The sequence below is a fragment of the Hemiscyllium ocellatum genome, chromosome 25 (genome assembly GCF_020745735.1).
Source record: "Hemiscyllium ocellatum isolate sHemOce1 chromosome 25, sHemOce1.pat.X.cur, whole genome shotgun sequence".
In the NCBI taxonomy this organism is placed as follows: domain Eukaryota; kingdom Metazoa; phylum Chordata; class Chondrichthyes; order Orectolobiformes; family Hemiscylliidae; genus Hemiscyllium; species Hemiscyllium ocellatum.
Genome location: NC_083425.1, coordinates 31,828,614 through 31,854,223, shown reverse-complemented (window position 1 = coordinate 31,854,223; position 25,610 = coordinate 31,828,614). Strand labels below are relative to the sequence as shown.

Genomic DNA, 25,610 nt, shown 5'->3' with positions numbered 1-25,610 from the left:
AATCCTGTTTACCGCCATTTGGTCAGTAGCCTATGTGTGGCATTTTAAGCATTCCTCCAGACACTACTTAAATGTTGTGAGCATACCTACCTCAATCTCTCACTCAGGCAGCATGTTCCATATTTCTACCAACCTCTTGGTGGGGGGGAGGAATTCTCAGGTCTTCTCCAAGTCACTTACTCCCCTCCTTATGTCCTCTGGTCTTAAATACATTTGCCACAGCACCTTCTCCAGTGTAACCTGTAAAATAATAAATGATATAGTGAATGACATGACTTTGAACAAAATAATGTACACAATTGTTGTTCTCTATTGCAGCTGAGCTAACATGCACCACATAGAAAAGCCCCCAAGTCAGGATCACCATGTGGCAGGGACTTGCCTCTAGAACCATGACAATTAGTCAGTACATGGACCTGCATCTTCCATACAAAGAACAAATAAAATTTACAGCCCAGGAACAGGCCCTTCGGCCCTCCAAGCCTGAGCCCATCCAAATGTACTGTCTCAAACTGCCGGTTAATTCCTAAGCATCTGTACCCCTCTGCTCCCCATCTACTCGTGCATTTGTCCATACGCATCTTAAATGAATCTACCGTGCCTGCCTACACGTTCCAAATGCCCACCACCCTCTGTGTGAAGTATTTACCGTGTGTATCCTGCTTAAACTTTCCACCTCTTACCTTGAAAGCGTGACCTCTCGTTATTGAATCCTTCACCCTGGGAAAAAGTGTCTCTATCCACCCTGTCTATACCCTTCATGATTTTGTAAACCTCAATCAGGTCCCCCCTCAATCTCCTTTTTTCTAATGAAAATAAACCTAATCTACTCAACCTTTCTTCATAGCTAGCACCTTCCATACCAGGCAACATCTTCGTAAACCTTCTCTGCACCCTCTCCAAAGTATCCACATCCTTTGGTAATGTGGCGACCAGAATTGTACACAGTATTCTAAATGCGGCCGAACCAATGTCTTGTACAATTTTAACATGACTTGTCAGCCAGCTCTTCTACTCAATACCCCGTCCAATGAAGGCAAGCATACTATATGCATTTTTGACCACTCTAATAACCTGTGTAGCAACCTTCAGGGTACAATGGACTTGCACTCCCAGATCTCTCTGCCCATCAACTTTTCCCAAGGCTTTTCCGTTCATTGTATAATTCGCACTAGAATTAGTCTTGTGAAAATGCATCACCTCACATTTGTCTGGACTGAAATCCATCTGCCACTTTTCCACCCAACTCTCCAGTCTATGTATATCCTCCTGTATTCTTTGACAGTCCCTTGTGCTTTCTGCTACTCCACCAATCTTCATGTCATCTGCAAACTTGCTGATCATACCAACAGTGCCCTCTTCCAGATCATTTATGTATATTAGAAACAACAGTGGCCCCAACACTGACCCCTGTGGAATACCACTGGTCATCTAGAAAACTCTCCTGGATACTTGAAATTCTACCTCATCCAGACCTCCTGTCGTTAAGTGGAAAGGCAAAATTAAAATCTCCCATCACCACTACCCTATTGTCTTGATATCTTTCCATAATCTGTTTACCTAATTGTTCTTCTACCTCATGTTCATTGTTGGGAAGCCTGTAATATGTACTGCACCCTTCTTATTTCTCAGCTCCATCCATAATGCATCACTACCCATGACCTCCATAGTGTCCTCCTTTAACACAGCTGTGATATCATTCCTGGCCAGCAATGCAACTCCATCCCCCCCCTTTTACTTCCATCCCTGTCCTGTCTGAAGTGTCTATATCCTAGAACATTTGGTTGAAGGAAGGGTGTGATGATTGACAACTAAGTCTCTATTATTGCAATCACAATGTCATATTCCCAGGCACCAATTCAAGCCCTCAGTTCATCTGCCTTACACACTAGATGCATTTCAGGCTCCCGGTTCTTTTGCGCTCATCTGCTCTGCCTACTCTTCCCTTTTATTTGTGCTATCTTCATGATTCTTGCAGTCTCCAATCTCTACTTCACTGCCTACTTGTTTTCTCTTCTGGTTCCCAGGCCTTTGCCACATTAGTTTAAAACCTCCCCAACAACATTCATTAATCCTCGTTAAATTGTGGGGAATAGGCACCAAATTCTAAATTTAACTTCCAGTTGGTAGAATGCTTCACCTGAGCACAAAAATGTGAAAGTACTCCGCATCCAATTTTTATTGAACCTGTATTTATTGTGGGATACTTGGATAACTGGATGCTAAAATGATGTATGTGCACAATATTCTGTTTGTGAAGTGAGTAACTTATGTTATGTGATCCCCAATCTTTTTAATACACAACATTATTTCATTCATTTTGAACTGCTTAGTTAGTTGCTGAACAGAAACCATTAAAATAATAACCTAACATTAAATGCAGTGTGTATTTCCAAAGTCTGGACATATTATGAGACTCCATTAAAGTAACCATGAGAACATAAAAGATTGTTGAATTATATAGACACTTGGCAGATAAAGTTAATGCCAAGCATTGATTGTGGGTCTGCTGTATAAGCCAGTAGTTATTGTCCAGTCCTAATTTAGAAGCTGGTGGTAAACCATCAATACCAGTGGTAGAATTTTTTATGAATAGGATAGAGAAATTGTTGCTGTTTTGTACTGAGCAAAGGTGATTAAGGGAAGATTTAATAGAGATGTTTATAGTATTTTGACAAAGCAGGTAGGAAATTATCTGTTTTCATTTTAAATGGAATAATAGCTAGCGGAGACAATTTAAGATAATTGCTAAAAGAAACATTTGACTTGTGGTTTAGAGTACTCTGCCTGAATGGGTGATGGAAGCATTTTCAGTGATTTTTGTTACTAAAGGGAATAGAGTGAATAAATGCATGTAGTCGAAATGTTTACAGGGTTCTGGGAATGAACACCGAAATGGGATTAATTGGATAGTTTTTGGGGCATGACAGACAAAGATGCCTTCTGTGCTTTATTATGTAATTCGATGTCAGCTCCCATAGGATGTTGTATTACTAGTGTATTACAGAGGACAATGAATATATAAATATAGGGAAAAGTAAGTTTAACACCAGTTTCGTTAAAGAAACTAGACATTTGGTATACTGTGTCTGTATTGTTGACTTTCAAACCACAAAAAGCATTTTTTTGCAGGTCAACTATTCTTGAACTAATCATTCCAAAAGTAATTAAGTTTAGCACTGGACCGTCTCCCTCCCACGAAGCCACCTCTGTTGGAAAAAAGGGTTTCTGCCTTGGAGAACTGCAAAAATGACAGTTCCTCTCTGAGGAGGAAGGGAGTTGCAATTGGAGAATGCAGTCTTTAGATTCTGTTTTGCTAGAATCTACTTATTTCCACCTAAAATAGCAATTGAAATGTATTGTGTGAACTTAAATTTTGCTGCTTAATTTATGTCCTGCATATATTGATGGATCATATTTTCAGTTTCCTTTTATTCTGCATCATTTTTAATTTTCCAAGTTAACTCCTGTAACAAAAGACATTCAGATTTGTGCTATTGCGAGGGTTAATCACCAGTGCAGTTCCAAACCTTGTCAGTATTACCTGGTTGAGAATATGAATACATCCTGGGTGGGAGCATGAGAGTTACAAAGTTGCAGTGTTGGTATTAAGTAATGACCCTACTGTGAGCATTTTCACTTGTGGAAGATGGTTCTTGTCCTCAAAGACCTTGAAAAACTTCACACAACTGCAATATTCTTGAAAGTCTCATTGAAGTATCCAGTGTTGGGGAGGTGCCGTAGACAATTAAAAGCCCACTGCTTTAAATCATATCTGAACTAGAACCATCTTGATGAATAAAATACAATCCATAGAGGAAGTGTTTCACCATCCCCACTTCTTGAGGGGCATCATTGGTTAAAGCTGACACCTTCCTGATCATGGCCTCTCCTCTGCAGCAGTTGAAGCACTTGTTTCTTGAGCTTGTTAGATAATAAAGGATTAGAAACAAGCCTATTAATTTATACCTCCATTTATTTGTGTTTATGGCTGAGAGATTAATCTTGTATTATTCATTTTTGATTGTTACATTCATCCAAGCAAACTTAAGATTCCAAAACATTTATGTAACACGAAACTTCAGTTTATTTTTGAGGTGATATTTAAAGATACTGGACAATTGATGGTTTGAAATAACCACGGTATGCAAAATGTAAGTGCACAAGTATCCAAATCTCTTCAATATCATGTGCATATTTTGCCAATTATTTTTCTATATGATTTACATGGGGCTTGGAATTTAGCCTAATGTATATTGAAGTAATCATAGAATGGTTTTTTTGTGGTTTTCGGTTTTGATACAGGATTATGTAAAATTGTTTTATTTAGCTACTTTTTCAAATAAAAAGAAAATCTGACCCATTTGACCCATTAAAAATACAATTGCTTGAAGTCCAGCACTTTTTCATTTGTAAACAAAATGACAGTTGAGTTTTAAATGATCGTTTCATTAATGGAAGAAACGGTAGGACATTCTGTAATGCTTTGTCGTGCATATTGTACCATTGAGGTTTGAGAAGAATTGATTTTTGTCTGAATATCCACATAATGACAGATAAGAACCGTTCATGTACATAATGTGCTGCTGTCTAGCAAATTATATTTATATATTCCTAATGGAAACTGCTATGTTATATGAAGTAAAATATTTGAAAATGTTGTAGTCTCCTAAAATTATTTTAGTTAAGAATATTCTTAGCCAAAAATTAGCCTCCTTGAAAACAGTTGATAATTTAATCAATTGGTCAGACATTTTATTTTACCTTTTCGTTCAAGAAAATACTTCCTAAAATGTAATTTCAGTGACAAATGCTTTCTTTGACTAATTTCTAATGCTTCCTGTCTGTTATTAACAAGTAGTGTGTTTTATATTAAGTTTGTCCATATTATTTGCTTAGTTACTGCTACATATTCCTACATTGATCTAGATTTGTGCACTTCTTGCCAATTCTAAAGACAGCAGCATTAAACAAGGCAGAACATAATTCTTGAATGAGTGCTCAGGTTACCTAAATTACCTGTAAATAAGTATATCTTTTTAATATTTTTAAGGATGGCATTGGGGCACAGTGGCAGGACTTGGGTTTGTTTCCACCCTTGGGTGACCAGGACAAAGTGATGGTGGAGATCAGAGGTGAAAAGTGTGACGCTGGAAAAGCACAGCAGATCAGGCGGCATCCGAGAAGCAGGAGAATCAACATTTCAGGCATAAGCCCTTCATCAGCAATTCCTGATGAAGGGCTTATGCCCAGAACATCAATTGTCCTGCTTCTCGTATGCTGTCTGACCTGCTGTGCTTTTCCAGTACCACACTTTTTGACCCTTGGGTGACTGTCTGCATGGTGTTTGCACATTCTCCCCCTGTCTGCATGGGTTTCTATTGGATGCTCTGGTTTCATCCCACAATCCCAAGATGTGCTGATTAGGTAGATTGACCATGCTAAAATTGCCCTGTAGTGTGCAAAGATGTGCAGGCATGGATTAGCTATAGTAAATGCAGGTTTAGGCAGTGTAGTGTAGGAACTGGGCTTGGGTGGGATACTTTTTGGAGGGTTGGTGCAGATTTTGATTGGCCAAATGGCCTCTTATCGCATTGATTCCATAAATTGCTCTGTATACATTAATAATGTTAAACAATTAAGCATGTTGAAAATGGATTTGCCAAGAGGCTATTTTAATGGTATTAAAATAATTTTTAGGTTCAGTGAAATATGCAGTGCAACCTGTTAATGGGCCTGTTAGCAAAGGCAATATCATGAATATGTTTCCATTATGATGTAGCCAATTCTGAAATACTTCAAGAGGGTTGTTTTTCAGACTGGAGGCCTTTGACCAATGGTATGCCACAGGGATTGGTGCTGTATCCACTACTTTTGGTCATTTATATAAACAATTTGGATGTGAACATAGGTGGTATGGTTAGTAACTTTGCAGATGACACCAAAATTAGAGGTATGGTAGATAGCAAAGAAGGTTCCTGGGAGTTAAACAGGATCTTGATCAGGTGGGCCAATGGGCTGAGGAGTGGCAGATGGGGTTTAATTTAGATAAATGTGAGGTGCTGCATTTTGGAAAGGCAAATCAGGGCAGGGCTTATGCACTGAATGGTAAGGTCCAGGGAAATGTTGCTGAACATAGAAAAATGGAGTCTCAGGTACGTAGTATAGTGAAGAGGGCGTTTGATATGCTTTCCTTTATTGGTCAATGCATTGACTGTGGGAGTTGGGAGGTCATGTTGCGGCTATACAAGACGTTGATTAGGCTACTTTTGGGATGTTGTATGCAATTGTGGTCTAGCTCCTATCGGAAGGATGGTGTGAAACTTGGAAGGGTTCAGAAACTATTAACAAGGATATTGCCAGAGTTGGAGTGTTTGAGCTATAGGGAGAGGCTGAATAGGCTAGGGCTGCTTTCCCTGTCAGAGAATGAAGGGTAGCCTTACAGAGGTTTAGAAAATCAAGAGGAGTATAGATAAGAGAAATAGACAAGGTCTTTTCATTGGGTTGGATGGAGTCCAGAACCGGAATGCATAGATTTAGAGAAGGGAAAGTTTTAAAAGGGAACTAAGAAGCAACTTTTTCACGCAGAGGGTGGTGCGTGTATGGAATGAGCAGAGTAAGTGTCAGAGGCAGGTTCAAATACAACATTTAAAAGGCATCTCAATGTGATACATGAATAGGAAGAGTTTAGCGGGATATGGGCTAAGTGCTGGTAAATGGGACTAGGTTAATTTGGGATGTCTGGTCTGCGTGGACAAGTTGGACTGCAGGGTCTGTTTCCATGCTGTATAAATTTATGACCTCTAAGTATTTTGCTGCATTGAAACATGTATTTTCTTTTGAAGGAAAATGTTTTGTTCATTTTTACTGTATTCACATAGCCCAGCGTGTCAATTAGCTTAGTTGACTGGATGGCTGGTTTGCAATGTTGAATGGTACCAATAATGTGGGTTCAATTCTGCACTGGCTAAGGTTATCATGAAGGATTCTCATTCTCAATCTATCTCCTCACCTAAGGAGTGGTGACCCATTGGTTAAGCCACTACCAGTTCCCTCTCATGAAAGACTACCCTTATGGTCTGATAAAACTATGATGACTTTGCCTTATACATAAGGTCATTGTGCTTCCATGTTCCCAAAATGAAAGGTCTCTCTTAAAATCTAGTGCAAATGAAATTTGAATCCCAGATTTCAAGGGCATATTTCCCTCCATATGCTAATGTATTTTGTACAAAGTTAAAAGGTCAATTTTATGGAAAATAGCTTAAGGAAGATGTGCTGTCTATGACTTATTTAAGAGGTATTTTTGAACAAAAGTTGAAGTGCTCTTAATGGTGTTCAAACGTTCTATGTTTGAATTGGAGAATCTTAATTATTGATGTTCACTGTGCTTAGTTTAGCTAAGTGTGAATGTGGAGGAAAGTAAATAAATTGTAGATAGTGCTAAATCAAAGAACTAGAGTAGTTGTTCGAACCTAAATCTAGAAGCAAGGAGCAAACATTTTAAACGTTGTAGAGGGTTTAAAAAAAAGTGTTCTCTCCCATCAGCTGTCCACTCTGCAAAACTCCAAGATGCAAAATATACATTATTTATTTAGTGGCTGAGTTTGTCTGGATAGCAGTCGTGGTACATTCATGTATTAACTGTTACAAATGACCTATGGGATCTAAAATGACTACCAGATAGTCAACACTTGAAATGTTTGAGGGATTACTTTAAATACATTTTATGAATCAGTTCTTAAAGCAGCAAACTATTTTGGGCAAACATCAAAAATGGAAAAGAAACTGCAAATGCTATGGTCAATACGGTACAGTAGTAATGACTCATTTACAATAAACTAAATACTGAAAAAAATGGGTTCAGTTGAGCATGTCTCATAATTTAGGGTTAAGACTGAGTGAGTCAAAAAAGGACAAAACAAACCACAACAAAATGGAAGTACTGTATTCATGTTTCAAGAAATCCTTTGCCCCCTGGTGGTTAACCACTGCCTCTTTAAATGGGCTTTCATGAGATGTGTTCATTTCGTTTAACATTAATGTCTTTATTAAAAGTTTAAAAAATCAGAAATAATAACTTAATTTCAATTGAATGGGCCCTATATTTAAAAGACAATGTAATTTTCTAGCCTTCAAACCTAATTATTGTGTTTTGTGTTCAATGTACTGCACTTAGTTGTATGCTAAAATTTAAAATGCCTTACAACTGTACAGAAGATTGTTTTTGGAATGGTAAATTTTATTGACGTCTATTCTCCAAATATTCTAGCACTAACTATAATTAGGGTTCTTAACTTTATGTAATACGTTTGAGAAAACTATATTTTGATAAAGCTTTCCTGAACTAATACATAATGAAAATCCTTTTCTGCAACTGCAAGCTTATTTTCATAAATTGTTATGGATTTATGCCCTGTCAAAAGACAAATATTATTTTAAATTGCATATTAATATGCATATATGTTGTTATGCCTCATGGAAATAGCATGCTGATAATCGAGGCCTGCTACAGCTTGTGTCCTTGCAAAAGGTAAAGATATTAAAAAGTAGCCAAAATCTCCCAGGGTGTCTTAGATCCAAGTTGAGAAAGCTCAGACCAGGTTTCTGTTCTTAACAAGAATTATTTATTTGTTACATATAGATTTTAATGGCAGGTGAGCAATTATGAACCGTTAATGTTTAACTCTACTAGTTGAGACTCAAACCCACTAATAGACTCCCATTGTACTAAGACACACACTCCAAATAAATGGATGTTATGGGCAGAGGGCAAGAATGGTTAAGCAGTTCAGTGGTCCCTGTCTACAGGATTTGTTGAGAGTCTTGTTTTGCTGATCAAAATGCTGCTTCTTAATCTTCTTCCTTCAGGAACATTCATTTCACTTGCAGAAGGCACAATTGACTGGCTCTCAATTATAGAAGTCTCTAGCTTATTAATTAAAATTCACAGCTTACAGCAACTGATGAAAAAAAAACTGGCTATCATCAGGACTAAAATGCTTTTCTGCAGCTCCTTCCCTTTGAGAGGTCAGATGGTTTCTGCGACAAGCATTCACACCCCAAGCTGTACGGTTATTTGGGAACCATTCACATAGATGTGGGCAGGGAGAAGCTTTTGTCGTTAATAACTGGTGTTAAGTCTACAGTGTAATCAGCTACTTGTTGCCAGTCAAATCTCCTTTCGTACACAGCCTCTGGCTCCAGCTCATCTGTAACTAGACCTTTCTTACTGATTTCCCAAGAAGCTGTTTAAACAGCACTTGCCTTGAATGTCAGGAAATGTCTTTTTAAAGACTTACAACAATCCTTGACTTTTAAAATTGTTCTTTTCCCATTTCAGTTCACAGTCAAAAATATAGAAAAATAAAAAAAGTCTTTATAATCTAATCATGTATATTGGTCCATTTCTTTGTTGTAGAACCTTTTCAGCCCAGTGTGACTGCTCTGGTGTTTATGGTCCACTTGAGCCTCCTGTCACCTTTTTTATCTAAGTCTACCCTTATACAACTGTATATTCTTTTCTCTCTGAAATGCTAGTCTAGCTTCCTCTAAAACTTATATATTGTTCGCTTCAACCACTCGTAGTATCGAGTTCAACATTCTTATTACTTTTTGGGTGAAGAAATTTCATGTACAATTAATATATTAGGCACAAGCATATAATTCTGGAGGAATTTAAGAAAGTAATATTTCTATTGGCTGTGGAGTTGTCAGCTGCAATTGTCTATGTGTGTTTCTTTCATATCAGTTACTCCTGTTCAAGATGTGATGGATAATTGACAAAAGCATTTACTTAAAAATGAACACTGCAATATTTATGTATTTCATATCGACACTGTTTTGGATCTAATGAAAGTCTCCAATTCACATTTGACCTTGAAGTATCAAATTGCATTAAAATACAAAGTTTATTTCCATGCACAGTTTGTGTAAAATTGGCTTTTATTTCCTTATGTGAAGAAGATTCAGTGATGATCTGATCAGTGTGTTTAAATTCTTAAAAATATTTAAGAAGCTATTTCCTCTGCTGGGAGAACCAAGTATGAGGGGCATAATGTTAGTTTTGGTACTACACCCTTTTAGAAGAGGAATTAGAAAGCATAATTTTACAAGTGGAGCACCTCCAAAATTTCTGGATCCTGGGACAAATGTAGCTTTCAAAGTGAGATTGATTTTCTTTTTAATTTAGATAAGGGTTTCAAAACATGAGCAAAGAAATAAATAAAGTTTAGGTACAGATCAACAATGATCTGATTGATTGTTTGATTGACTCAGTAGCTCAATGATTTAAGTGATCTAATCGTTATACTCATAAACTCAGGGTTGTTGAGCCATAGCAAACCAAACCAAAACAGCCTTATAATCCTGGAATTGCAACAGAATAAAATTAGACTATTGCACGACCCTCATTTGTTCAATTGTTCCTATTCAGACTTTACAAATACCAGGTCTTTGACATAGGCCCAAAAGTTTTGATCATAAACCCCTACTCTCACACTGGGTGGATATAGTTAAGGAATAATTTTTAAAATAATGAATTTGCAATTTCCTCGCTCAATAACCATTTCAGTGATGAATAACAGACCTTCATGAAATCCTTGGACAATGGGTAGCATTACAGGCACATGGAATTGAATATCTTGCTTCAATTCCAAAATCATCATTTAATGGAAATGACCGCAACAGTCTTCTGTAGATTTATAATTATTTTCTATAGATCAACATTCTTTTCTGAGAATATTCCACAAGTTGATAACTGAAGAGAAATTAAAGACAGAATTTTCTTTTAAGAAGTATTCCAGAAACGTTTCCTGCCCCAAAACCCAGTCAGTGCCAGTTCAGTCTTTGTTTTTTCTCCTTTTTTCAACATTCTTATGGCTGGCTAGTCAGCCCCAGTGTTCCCTGGATCAGCCAATTCAATATCCAACGAGATGCTAGTCCCTGAGCAGAGCAACATCTCTGTCAAAATATCTACAGTGTCATTAGAGCAGTAATTAATTTCCAGGCCAGTTTCAAACTGGCTATGCCTGTGTTTTGTTCCCTCTCCTCTTTAAAATAAATTGCAGTTCAAAGTTCAATTCTCAACTTCAACTCTTGATTCCAAATCAAAATTAGAAAAAGAAAAGAAAATTAATGATGACACAACAGGGCTCTTGTTTCCCTGGGCCAGCAGGTTCAAGTTCAACTCTCAGCAACCCCATAGATGCTTGAACTAGTTGATTTAAAAATATCCATTCCTAAATTGTATTTTCTTCTCTCTCTCCATCTCCCTCTAACATTCCCCTCCCTCATAGCAAACTTACTTTGTCAATGTACATTGCCAACTGAATGAGATTTACTAAGGCAACAAGAAAAAAATAAAAAATCAGTTGGAATTGTGTCTTTGAATTTAATTCAATTCTCAGTACAGGAAAGTCAGAGAATGTTTGAGAGGATATGAGCAGGGGGCAAACCCATGCAAAACTTCGTGTTATAAGAAAAGAATGCCATGCTGCCCTGACATATTAAAATTCAGTGGTTCCTAATCAAGTCTTCAACCTTGGTATTTTAATTATCTTAACTAAAGATACAGAATTTTCAGACTAACCAACTATTTCATATTTAAGCTAAATAATATTCCATTAATTGTTAAGGATGTTAACAGTTTTAATTGCATGGCTAAACTCAAATGGAAGAACCTTTTGAACAATAAATACACAGTCAATTTGGATTCATATGGTGAAGTCTTTAATGTTTTCCCAGGCTGGGGAGAAACACTCAGTGTTCCTACAAAGACTGATAACTCTTGGGGTGAGCCGCCACTTCCATCTACCACGGTCGATAATGGAACTTCAGCATGGGGCAAACCTCCCAATGGCAGCTCAACTTGGGCAGACAATACTGCAGAGTCACCGGGGAATTTTGGTAGAGGGAATGCTTCAGCTGCTGTCCCGACAATGTGCAAACCAGGTAACAAACTATGAGTGTGTTTTTTTTTATTTGTGTAGCAGTGTCAGTTGGTGTGGTCACTTGTTTAAATACTTATGCACAAACTTCACCAAAATAAAATTGTTGAGAGCAGTTTGTTACATTACTTCAAAAGGACTATGGGTTAACATTATTGGAATAATCCATAATCCATGTCAGTAAACTGACATGGGTGGGAGTAGCATTGTGCTTTGTATAATTTATATATATAAATTGGCAAGTTATCATCCTACAAGATTTTCATTTATAATTGAGAACTTACGATATTTGCTTGAAGTTTGAGATTGATTCAGGTGCCCACTGTTCTCTTTGAAAATCTTCAACAGCATCTTTTATGAGCAGCTGAGTTGGCATATCCTTCAACCATAGTTGGCATATGAGATAAAATGACTCTTTTATTCTAATTGAGAAATATGTTAAATGCAGAAGATTTGGGAATAATAATACTGTGATAAATAACAATTCCCATATCTTGATAATGCATAATCCAATATGAAAGGCAGAATTGGATTATTATCATCATGATAAATGAAACAAAGTAGGAAGTTTAAAAATATACATGGGAATAAACTGCATTATAAAAAATCCAGTAGAAATTATGTAGCACTAAGATAGAGAATCACAAAATTGTGTCTGTCTTGCCTCTCTGAGCATTAGAGATTAAGATTCTCTATGTAAGGTGATGCAAATGTCATTCTCATTAACTGTGTGCCTACTTTGTTTCATGTGTTAAATTTGAAAATTATTTGATCTTTAGAGTTGTAATAATACAAATTTTAAAAATGCCGGGGAAAGTTACAATCAGAAGAAAGAAAACTTGAGCATTGTAAGTTGTTATAGTCTTGCAATGCTGTGTTAAAGGCATATGAGAGGTTGTTAAAGATCTTTGCTGGTGAATATGATGTCTCAATGTTTTGGCTTCTAATGTAACAATGGCAATACTTTAAGATGTTGTAACTGACAATTTTGAATAGACTTGTTTTAGAATACTAAGCCAACACAAATACTCAATGATAGAAAAAATATCATTGAGACTGTATCAGTCAGGATAAAATGCAGACATTTAACTTGTGAACAACGCAAAGTCAATGTTTTTTAAAAAAAAATTATTTTCTCTCATTTTGAGTGCTATTATGCCTGTGTAGTATTCATGTTTTTTTCATTGGGAAGGGACTGGGGCACTGGGACAACAAGAGACAACTGAGTTTATATGTATTTAAGAATATATTTATAAAATGCATCAGCCAGGTGTTTAAAATGCCAGGTTTGGATCCAAACAATTTGTTTAATTGGGCTGTGAGCAGGAGAAGTAGAGTAGTATGGCAAAATGAGTTTGGAATACAATTTCCTATTTTAGAAAAGAGGATAATTTATAATCTGGGCTCCAAGTAAAGTTGCATCAGTTAACACTTCAAATAAATATAAAAATATTAGGACTTGTTTTGAAGACTGTAATAATACTGTTTAAATGCAATAGTTTCCAGATTACTGGAACTATGGAAATCTGATGCTTACTAATACAAACAGTCAAAAATTAATCACGCGAGTTGTCAGATTGAATGCATATTGTTGAATACCCATGGACACATGTACACGTCAATGGATTTTTAAAAAGGTCCCCTCTGGATGTGGGTAGGGTTGTGGGAAATCTGAATTATTTCTCTCTCCCAGTTTCCCTTGAAAAGTGTTGATGGGTCACATTGAATGTTCATTAGTTTTCTTTCAGAGAGTATTAAAAATCAGATGTGGAATTAGTGTATGTTTGAGTCAATCAGAATAGCTGTGTCAACTTGCCTTCCTAAAGAATATTAGGGTGCCAGTTGGGTTTTTAACAATGTTATGATTGTATCCTCAATAGTAACCTACAAACTATTGAATTAAGAATGTTTTCAAAAAAAAAAGGAGCAGGTGTTGATCATAGTATCAAGTCTACTTTGAATAAAATCATAGCTGTTAGGTTTGTGGCTTAACTCCGCTTTCCTGCATCCACCAATCCCCACTGAAGCCTTACAGTATTGTCATCAAAAGATTTTCTCACTCTGCCTTGAAAGGTCTAATGATCCAACCTTCACTCTTCCTGAAGAAGAAAATTCCAAGCACTGATAACATCTGAGAGAAGAAATTCTGCATTATCTCCATTTTAAACAGGAAAAATGTAATTTTTAAAATTTGCCCCTCATTTCTATGCATCAGCCAGGTGTTTAAAATGCCAGGTTTGGATCCAAACAAGTTGTTTAATTGGGCTGTGAGCAGGAAGAAGTAGAGGACTCAAAAAAAAGTATGACAAAATGAGTATGAATACATGCATACAATGAGCTCTTATACTGTGTAGTAACCTTTTATGATGGTCGCTTTTGAAGGTCTTTTGAAAATCCAAACCCATTACATCAATTGCTTGTTACATCCTCTAAGAGCTCTTAACAAATTTGACAAATGTGGTTTCCCTCCATTTGGGTTAATAGTACAAATCCTTTTCCAATAAGTTATTTTACTCTTATTATGTGGGATAATAACGGTCATGTCTTCCATCACAAATTAACTGGCTAGGTAAGATTAGCGATACATGTTGCAGAAGGGATCAGTTCAGTGACCCAAATGGCAGCTGTTTGGTGTTAGGTTTATTTTTGTTGATATTTAGATGAGTTTGATATTATAGAGTTAACACCATTTATGTTATTTGCAAAGTAGAATCTAGTGCTATGGATTGGCCTAGATAATAACAAAAGTAGGTTATCTCAAAGGAGAAGTGGAGTTTCAGTTAGGTCCTTTTGTCTTTTGACCTAGACATGTTCCTTATCCCAATGTTTTCCTGATTTACTCTTTATACAGAAACTCTCGAGTAGGACCAGATAGACCTGATCCACAGTTGCTGTGGGTAGGGACATTTGGTCTGAAACCCCATCTCCAATTTCAGTGGTCTTCTTAAATATGAGCATTCATATATAGATGCATGTGCACAAATGTTGAAATTAGCTCAGGAAGTGAGGGGTTAGTACTCCTCCTCCAATCCACAAGCAGTACTCGAAAGGTATTTGTTTTCCCTGCATCTATTCTCACCCTGAGGCCAAGGAAATGGGCTTTGTGTTTGAGTAGCTAAACATATAGGTTGGCCATCCAGCCTACAGGTTCCATCTACAAAACCCAGAAGTGAGTCGCTGGTCACCAATGGTACATGGCTGAAGGGGAGGCATTAAGAAGGGGAGGGATGGGTGAGACACCCTGTGGGTGCTATCTTTACCCCAATTTTTCCATGAAGAATGCCACACTCTCCTCTTCCCCTCCCCTTCTGCTTATAATTTCAACTATGGTCTATCACATGGTGAAAGTTCCACTTGCCAGAATTCTTCCAAACATTTTATTTGTGAAATAGTGTTTAATTGTTGTGTAAGTTTGTTGTGCCTTAACTATGAAACTGGTGGAAATGGTAAAAAATACATACCAAAGTTTTGCATAATTAATATACACTTTGAATATAGGACAGCAAGGATGTTTAACTGGAATAGATTGTGAGCTTAATTTTTCCAAAACTGTTTTGATTGACAACAAAACGATTTTGCTTTTATTATTCAGCCTCAAAATCTATGCAAGAAGGTTGGGTCAGCGGTGGAGATGAAATCGGCCTGACTAGTAGCCATCATCCTAACTGGGAAGAGGACGATGGGGAGATGGGAATGTGGAATAACGCGGCTTCTCAGGAGAGCAACTCTTCCTGCAATTCATCAGGCTGGGGGAATGCCAACAAGAAAGTGCATCCAAAGGTTGCTTCTATTTTATTTTGATTTTGGAAATTTGCAGAAATACTTCATTTGTGTTAATGATGGAAGTTATGAGTTTGACTGCTGTTGATGTTACAGTTTGTGGAAAAAAGAAATCTGAACAAGGTGCTTATTTTTCAGGGCATGAAAGCATCAAATAAACAAGAGGAGACTTGGCTTATGAACCGCCTGATTAAACAGTTGACTGATATGGGCTTCCCTGTAAGTATGTTTTTATTAAACCTCTTCATTCTTGCACAAGAAAATCTTGAAAATCAGATCTTTTAATGCAGTTCCAATCACAAGTCAAATTTCAAAATGAAATATTATGTTGGGCTTTCTCAGTCTCTCTCTTTATCAGCAAGTACAACTATTTTCACAACTGTTTCATAATGGTTGAGTTAAGGAGAGCGCGACTGACTGACTAGTGGAAAAATATGGCACAGTACTGATAATCAGGTATTGCTGCCTAGTGGCTTTATCGTTGGCATATTAATTCAGAGACTCTGGTAAAGTTCTGGGGACTAGTGTTCGAATCTCACCATAGTAGATAGTGGAATTTGAATTCAATAAAAGTCTGGAGATAACAGTCCAGTGATGACAGTGTCAAATGGCTGGTTCACTGATGTCCTTTAGGGGAGGAACCTTGCCATCCTCGCCTGGTCTGGCTTGCATATCACTGCAGACCACAGCAATGTAGTTGACTCTTAATCACCATCTGATGGCATAGCAAGCCACTCAGTTGTAACAACTGCTCGAAAGTATTGGGGGAAAAAAAGTTGAACAGGCTACCTGGCCTGATTTAGGCACTGGAAATGACAACATCGAGCAAAGCGGTATTGACAAAGTTCTCCTTCCAAACGTGTGGCTGGTGACAAAATTGGGAGAGCTGTCCCATAGACAAATCATGCATAGCCTGGCAAAGACAGACCCATGCAATCATGCTTTGCAGTGTCCCAGACACCACAATAACCATCCCTGTTTATGTCTTGTGCCAACAGCACAGACCCAAATACAGATGGAAAGAAAGAATCTTCCCCTGCTCATGGCCTTTATTGATGTTACAGAGGCCTTTAAAACCATCATTATTTTGGTTGCAACATAAAGTTTGTCACCATCCTTCACCTGCTCCAGTACGACATGGAAGTCATGGTAAGAACAAATGGCTCCACCACTGACCCATTCCCCATTTGGACCAGTGTCAAACAGGGCTGCTTTATCACTCCAACACAGTTCTCCAGCTTCCTTGCTGCAATGCTTCACCTCACCACTGATAGGCTGTCCGCTGGAGTGAAGCTAACTTGTAGAATGAGCGAGGAATTAATCAAGTTCGCTGCCTTCACTCCAAAACCAAAGTCACTCCAACCAGTATCAAGTTGCAATATGCAGATGAAGCTTGAGTATGTGAAATCTGAGGATCTACTCCAGAACATCATCATCACCTTTACGGAGGTATCAAAGCATGAATCTGTTAAGGCAGAGGTCCTCCACCAACCTGGTCCAACGTTGTGGAATGAACCCCTGATCTTCAAGGTCCACGGGAGGCCTTCAAGAACATTAATCACTTTCAATACCTCGAGTGTCCTGTCAGCCAAAGTAACTATTGATGAGGAGATCCAGCCCTGCCTCCAATGTGCTAGCATGGCCTTTTTCTTAGGCAGCCAAAGGGTAGTCAAGAACAACGACATCAGTTCTGACACCAAGATCATGGTTTACAGAGCTGTGATGATTCCTGCCCTCCTGTGTGGCTCTGAAACGTGGACTTCTACAGCAGACACCTCCAAGGCACAGGAGCAGTACCACCAATGCTGCCTGCGCAAGATCGTACTAATTCACTGAAAGAAAGATGCACCAGCACCAGCATCCTCAACCAGGCCAGCATCCCTAACATCAAGACACTGACCATCCTTGATCAGTTGTGATGGGCTGGGCACAGCATCTGCATCACCAACATGAGACTTGTGCTGTATTCCAATTCCCAAACAGCAAACAAAACCCAGGTGAACAGAAGAAATGCTTCAGTGATACCCCTAAGGCCTCACTGGCAAAGTGCAGCATTCTCCCATACACCTGGGAATCGTCCAAAGTGGAGGAGGATCATTTAGATTAGATTACTTACTTACAGTGTGGAAACAGGCCCTTCGGCCCAACAAGTCCACACCGACCCGCCGAAGCGCAACCCACCCATACCCCTACATATACCCCTTACCTAACACTACGGGCAATTTAGCATGGCCAATTCACCTGACCTGCACATCTTTGGACTGTGGGAGGAAACCGGAGCACCCGGAGGAAACCCATGCAGACACGGGGAGAACGTGCAAACTCCACACAGTCAGTCGCCTGAGGCGGGAATTGAACCCAGGTTCCTGGCGCTGTGAGGCAGCAGTGCTAACCACTGTGCCACCATTTAGGAAGACATCAAGCACCTTGAGACTTGCCATCAGGGGAAAAAGTGGAAGTAAAGTGAAAACAATGTAAGGAGTGGGCTGCCACACTAATGTCCCACCCGCCCCTTCCTGCAACCATCTTCTGCCCCAAGTCTAGCAGAAACTGCATCGGTCTGTGCTGCCACCTACAGACTCAACTTGAGAGTGGAAGACAGTCATCCTCATCTGTGAGGGGCTGCCAATGATGATGATGGTGGACCTTGCCCTGGAAGTCCTCAGCATTGACTTCCAGAATGTTCCTGGTCAAATGTAAGCAAACAGTTTCATGCTGATTACAACGTATTGTCCTTCCTCTACTTACTGACTTTGGATACAAACAAAGATAGGTTATCCCGAAATCGGTACCTGCATCTTTTGGCCTGAACAGGTTTCTTGCCCCAGAGTTTGCCTGATTTACAGTCTTTATATCCAGACCTTAGAATAGGACCACATAGGCCTGATCCACAGTCGTGGTGGGTGGAAAAGATGGATCTGAACCCCCATCTCCAATTCCAGGAATTTTTTTTAAAGGATCTGGACCAGATGGGCCAATAGGCTGAGAAGTGGCAGATGGAGTTTAATTCAGATAAATGCGAGATGCTGCATTTTGGGAAAGCAAATCTTAGTAGGACTTAATGGTAAGGTGATAGGGAGCGTTGCTGAACAAAGAGACCTTGGAGTGCAGGTTCATAGCTCCTTGAAAGTGAAGTCGCAGGTAAATAGGGTAGTGAAGAAGGCATTTGGTATGCTTTCCTTTATTGGTCAGAGTATTGAGTACAGGAGTTGGAAGGTCATGTTGCACCTGTACAGGACATTGGTGAGGCCGCTGTTGGAATATTGCGTGCAATTCTGGTCTCCTTCCTATCGGAAAGATGTTGTGAAACTTGAAAGGGTTCAGAAAAGATTTACAAGGTTGTTGGCAGGGTTGGAGGATTTGAGCTACAGGGAGAGGCTGAACAGGCTGGGGCTGTTTTTCCTGGAGGGTTGGAGGCTGAGGGATGACCTTTATAGAAGTTTACAAAATTATGAGGGGCATTGATGGGGTTGGGGAGTACAGAACTCGAGGGCATAGGTTTATGGTGAAAGGGGAAAGATACTAAAGAGACCTAAGGGGCAACGTTTTCATGCAGAGAGTGGTACATGTATGGAATGAGCTGCTAGAGGAAGTGGTGGAGGCTGGTGCAATTGCAACATTTCAGAGGCATTTGGATGGGTACATGAATAGGAAGGATTTGGAGGGATGTGGGCTGGGTGCTGGCAGGTGGGACTAGATTGGGTCGGGATATCTGGTCGGCATGGACAGGTTGGACTGAAGGGTCTGTTTCCATGCTGTACATCTCTGTGACTCTATAGCATTCATATATTGATACATGCGTGCAAACCTTAGAATTAGTTCAGAGAACCAGGGTCCGCAACTCCTTCATGTTGAACAATACTAGGAGAAGGCATTGAGGATGGCAAGAGAACAAAATGTACTCTGCGTGGAAAATTTGTGTCCACCACGAAGAATGGTTTGGCAGCAGGACTACCGATCGAGCTTGTTGAATCCTAAAGTATATTGCTGCTTGATTGGGACTGTAGGAAGTGGTGAGGGAACAAACAAAGTTGGGGGGAGTGGGAGGAGGGGGGAAAAACTTAATCTCATCCTTACTAAACTACCTGCTGGCAATGTATCTATCCATGACGGTATCAGTAAGAGGGAGCACTGCACAGTCCTTGTGGAGATGAAGTACCTCTTTCATAATGAGAATACCTTTCATTGTAAAAACCAAAAGAACTGCCGATTGTTGTAAATCAGAAACAAAAACAGAAGTAACTGGAAAAGCTCACAGGTCTGGCAGCATCTGTGAAACCTCCCATGTCCTAGCCCCCTTCTCCACATACCAGAATTTGTTTTTTACGCACCTTGCCATTAAACACAACCTTTTGTTAGCCACTAACAGTCCCCGTTAACAGCCATTCACATTTTTAGCCAGATCGTTATCCACTCCTTTGTCTGTCCAACTGTTCTGCTGTTTCTTTCAACTCTAACTCCATCTATCATTTACTCCTTACTCTTCCCAAAACCCCCCCCCCCCCCCCCACATATTTTGTACATTAACCAATATTTTCCTAGCTGCCTTCAGTTCTGAGGAAGGGTCACCGGACCCGAAATGTTAACTCTGATTTCTCTTCACAGATGATGCCCGAGCTTTTACAACTATTAGTTTTTATTTGAACCTTAGGTTTTGTTGTGTGACCCTGTCACAGAGCTAAATCAACCAGACTTTAAACTGTTCTTGCAATTCAAGTTTGGCATCCATGAGACAGAGTTAAGCCGTCCTATGACCAATGGATCAGCTTTAAGTTCTGCAGTCTGGCCCATCCCATGATGAAGGGTGGTGGACAATCAAACAACTCACTGAAGGAGGAGGCTGCACAGAAATCTCCAACCTTGATGATGGGGGAGCTCAGCACTTCCATGTAAAAGATAAGGTGGAAGTTTTTGCAACAATCTTCAGTGAGAAGTGCTCTATCTTGTCTCCTCCAGAGGTCCCCAGCATAGCACAAGCCAATCTATTGCAAATACAATTAACTCCATGTGATTGGAGGCATGGATACTGAAAGGTTTTGGGCCATGACAACATTTTGGCAATAGTGCTGAGCCCAGCATGGCTGTTCCTGTATATTGGCATCTATCCAGCCAATTATCACCTCATTCCTGATGAAGGGTTTTTGCCCGAAACGTCAATTTTCCTGCTCTTCGGCTGCTGCCTGACTTGTTGTGCTTTTTCAGCATCACACTCTCGACACTGATTCCCCAAAGATTGTCCACCATCTGCAAGGCATAAGTCAGGAGTGTAATGGAAAACTCCCACTTGTCTGGATGAGTGCAGCCCCAATGCTCAAGAGCCTTGACACATACAGGGCAAAGGAGCCACTTGTGAAAGAAGACATTCACAAACACAGACTTCATTGACCACTGACCCTTTGAATAGCAGTGCCTGTCATCTAGAAGGACAAGAGCAACAGATTCTTGGGAGCACCACCACCACCTGCAAGCTTCCCTTCCAAGCCATTCACCATACTGACTTAAAAATTTACCTCCATTCCCTCACTGTCATTTGGTCAAAATCCTCGAATTTGCACCTTAATGACATTAAGGGATTACCTGTAGCACATGGACTGCAGCTGTTCAAGAAGACAGCCCGTCACCACCATGTTAAAGATCACACAACACTGGGTTATAGTCCAACAGGTTTAATTGGAAGCACACTAGCTTTCGGAGCGCCGCTCCTTCATCAGGTGATAGTGAAGGACACAATTCTAAAGCACAGAATTTAAAGCAATAATTTACAGTGTGATGTAACTGAAATTATACATTGAAAATTTCAGTTACATCACACTGTAAATTTTTGCTATACATTCTGTGCCTTAGAATTGTGTCCTCCACAATCACCTGATGAAGAAGTGGCGCTCCGAAAGCTAGTGTGCTTCCAATTAAACCTGTTGGACTATAACCCAGTGTTGTATGATTTTTAACTTTTGTACACCCCAGTCCAACACCGGCATTTCCAAATCCCCACCACCACCTCAAGGGCAACTAGAGTTCACCATTTTCCAAATCTTCCCTCCCACCTCATCCTAAATCCAACCCTCCAGCTCAGCACCGTCTTCTTGACCTGTCCCACCTGTCTATCCTCCTTCCCACCTATCCCACCTAATGATGAGAGTTAAATTAGGGCCAATCAAGGATAATAGTGGGAAGTTGTGTGTGGGGTCCGAGGAGATAGGGGAAGCACTAAATAAATATTCTTCAACAGTGTTCACTATAGAAAATGAAAATGTTGGCAAGGAAGATACAGAGATACTCGCATCGAGACTAGAAGATATTGAGGTTCACAAGGAAGAGGTATCAGAAATACTGCAGTGTGAAAATAGGTCCCCTCGACCAGATGGGATCTATCTTAGGATCCTCTGGGAAACAAAGGAAGAGATTGTCGAGCCTTTGGCATTGATCTTCAAGTCATCATTGTCTACAGGAATAGTGCCTGAGGACTGGAGGATCGCAAATGTGGTTCCCTTGTTCAAAAAGGGTAGTAGAGACAACTCTGGTAAGTGCAGACCAGTGAGTCTCACTTCGATTGTTGGTAAAGTGTTGGAAAAGGTTATAAGAGCTAGGATTTATAACCATCTAGAAAAGAATAATCTGATCAGGGACAGTCAGCACAGTTTTGTGAAGGGTAGGTCGTGCCTAACGAATCTTATTGACTTTTTGACAAAGTGACCAAACAGGTAGATGAGAGTAAAGCGGTTGATGTGGTGTATATGGATTTCAACAAGGCGTTCTATAAGGTTCCACACAGTAGGCTATTATACAAAATGTAAAAAGTGAGGTCTGCAGATGCTGGAGATCAGAGCTGAAAATGTGTAGCTGGTTAAAGCACAGCAGGTTAGGCAGCATCCAAGGAACATGAAATTCGACGTTTCGGGCCAGAGCCCTTCATCAGGCTGATGAAGGGCTCTGGCCCGAAACGTCGAATTTCCTGTTCCTTGGATGCTGCCTAACCTGCTGTGCTTTAACCAGCAACACATTTTCAGCTATTATACAAAATGCAGAGGAATGGGATTGTGGGAGACATAGCAGTTTGGATCATTAATTGGCTTGCTGAAAGAAGACAGGGTTGTTGATGGAACATGTTCATCTTGGGCTCCAATTACTAGCAGCATACTGCAAGGGTCGGCGTTGGGTCCACTGCTGTTCGTCAGTTTTATAAATGACCTGGATGAGGGTTTAGAAGGGTGGGTTAGAAAATTTGTGGCGGACACTAAGGTCGGTGGAGTTGTGGATTGTGACGAAGGATGTAGTAGGTTGCAGAGAGACATAGATAGAATGCAGAGCTGGGCTGAGAGCTGACAAATGGAGTTTAATGTGGGCAAGTGTGAGGTGATACACTTTGGTCGGATTAATCGGAATGCAAAGTACTGGGCTAATGGTAAGATTCTTGGTAGTGCAGATGAGCAGAGAGATCTCCATGTCCATGTACACAGATCCCTGAAAGTTGCCACCCAGATTGACAGGGTGTTAAGAAGGCATACAGCGTTTTGGCCTTTATTAATAGAGGGATTGAGTTCCAGAACCAGGAGATAATGCTGCAGCTGTACAAAGCTCTGGTACGGTCATACTTGGAGTATTGTGTACAGTTCTGGTCACCAGATTATAAGAAGGATGTGGAAGCTTTGGGAAGGGTGCAGAGGAGATTTACTAGGATGTTGCCTGGTATGGAAGGAATGTCATGAGGAAAGGCTGAGGGCCTTGAGGCTGTTCTTGTTAGAGAGAAGAACGTTGAGAGGTGACTTAATAGAGACATACAAGATAATCATAGGGTTAGATAGGGTGGACAAGGAGAGCCTTTTTTCCAAGTATGGGAACGGCAAACACAAGGGGACACAACTTTTAAAGTGAGGGGAGATAGGTATGGAATGCTTTGCCTGCAACGGTAGTAGATTCGCCAAGTTTAAGTGCATTTAAGTCGTCATTGGACAGGCATATGGAAGTACATGGAATAGTGTAGATGGGATGGGCTTCAGATTCGTATGACAGGGCGGCGCAGCATCGAGGGCCGAAGGGCCTATACTGTGCTGTAATGTTCTATGTTCCATCCGCTCCACCCTCCCCCACTGACCTATCACATTCTTCCCCCATGTACCTATCACCTTCCCACCAAACTTTGCCCCAACCCCACCCTCCTATTTATCTCTCAGGCCACCACCACCCACCCACCCCCTCCTGATGAAGGGCTTGTGCTCAAAACATCAACTCCCCTCCTCAGATGCTGCCTGATCTGCTGTGCTTTCCCAGCACCACACTTTTCAACTCTGACTCTCCAGCATCTGCAGTCCTCACTTTCTCCTAGGAACGAGATGCTGGCCCAGCCACTGACACTCCCATCCTGTGAAATAATTTAAAAAGAAAATTGGCTTTAAAAAACGAATTAGTGGGAATTTTCAGACTTGACTCTTGTAAATTATTTGGTTAAGAATATTTTGAGCAAAATATTGAATTTTGTGACTGATACCAAATTTGTGTAATAAAGGCAGATTGGGAAGTTTGCATTCTTGACTGGCATAGTTGTAGTACGTCATGGACCTTTGTAAAAATAAAGCTGTTTCATAATAGCAATATAAAACTGGCACATGGACTAAAACTGTGGAGAATGATATGTGAGCCCTCCTCCAAAGAGGTTATTTAACAAAGCCTGGCATGTTCGGCTGAGTTCAGAAGACACTGTGAAAACTTGAAGCAGCATTTTGAAAATATGTTTTACAAAGACAGAATGGACCTCTTGCCCACAAGCATAAGAATGAATGCACAACATTTTGTTATGACTCAGTTGAATTTGCAATCCCATAATGTAACTCTTTTTAAATAGGAAACCTATTTTTGGAGGTATGTGTTAAATTGAGCATTAATGCAAAATACTGAACAGAAAAGAACCAGTGATTATTGCAGAGACACCATTTGAACAGTTAATTAATTGCTGCATTTAAAAATGCAAATAAGAATTGACACTTGAAATTATCTAACGATACTTTTAAAAAAGTATTGAAATGATACTTCACTGGGGAAAGTTAAAAACCAGAGGGGTAAAAGTCAAATTTGGGAAGTTACGCTTTGAAAGGAAGTGATAAATACGTGGATTTAATTATTGCAAAATTCAGAATGGTGTGTTTGTCCTTTGCTAGCTGCTTAAAATTTCTGGCCTTTTTTCAGTTTAAAAAAAAATGGAAAACCCTGATCTCTCTTATTCTGTGAAAGGATTTTCTTGCAGATTGAAATAAGGAGACAATCTTGATTTTTGCGAAGACTTGTATCAAATCCAATGCCTACCTAATTATTTTCATTATTTAGTTTTTGAGAACTGGATACTCTGAATATTAGTTAATTGGATACTTCATTTTGATTTGTGGAATGTGAGCATCTCCCGCTAAGCCAGCACTTATTTTCCATCCCTAACTGTACTTGACAATTAGGTATACTTTCAGTGCTGTTAGGAAGGGATTTCCAGGATTTTGATCTAGAGACAGTAAAGAATAGCCACAAAATTCCAAGACAGGACAGCATGTGCCTTGGAGTGCACCTTGCAGGTGGTGGAGCGCTCATGTATCTATTGTCTGTTTTAGGTGCATACACTCTAGATGTTCATAAGGAGAAGCTTGCAAGGTCAACCAAGTTGGTTTTGGAACAAAACCAGACTGAAATATCCATGCATATTTTTCAATAATCAAATGTTATTTAAAATATTGTGTACAATTATAGTTTAAAAACTGAATGCAGCAAAGGGACAGATCAAAAATAAAACTGAGTGGAATCCTTCCAAGCTCTGAATGAAGTGGGAATTAATAAGTCAGGGATGAAAATAGAGTTAAATCAGCAGGAGAAAAGTTTGATTCTTTGACCAAGTTTTGAATGATG

At 39.6% G+C, this 25,610-nt stretch overlaps 1 protein-coding gene across 9 annotated transcripts in view; it reads left to right on the top strand.

Moving 5' to 3' along the window:
* The window catches only part of tnrc6c1 (trinucleotide repeat containing adaptor 6C1), a 201,936-nt gene that overhangs the window by 117,744 nt on the left and 58,582 nt on the right, over nucleotides 1-25,610 (top strand). For all 9 annotated transcript variants that reach the window (XM_060844188.1, XM_060844182.1, XM_060844187.1 and 6 more), the window contains 3 exons: nucleotides 11,746-11,952; nucleotides 15,541-15,728; nucleotides 15,867-15,947. In XM_060844188.1, coding sequence (XP_060700171.1) covers nucleotides 11,746-11,952; nucleotides 15,541-15,728; nucleotides 15,867-15,947 — 476 coding nt within the window. The remainder of the gene's footprint in view (nucleotides 1-11,745; nucleotides 11,953-15,540; nucleotides 15,729-15,866; nucleotides 15,948-25,610) is intronic.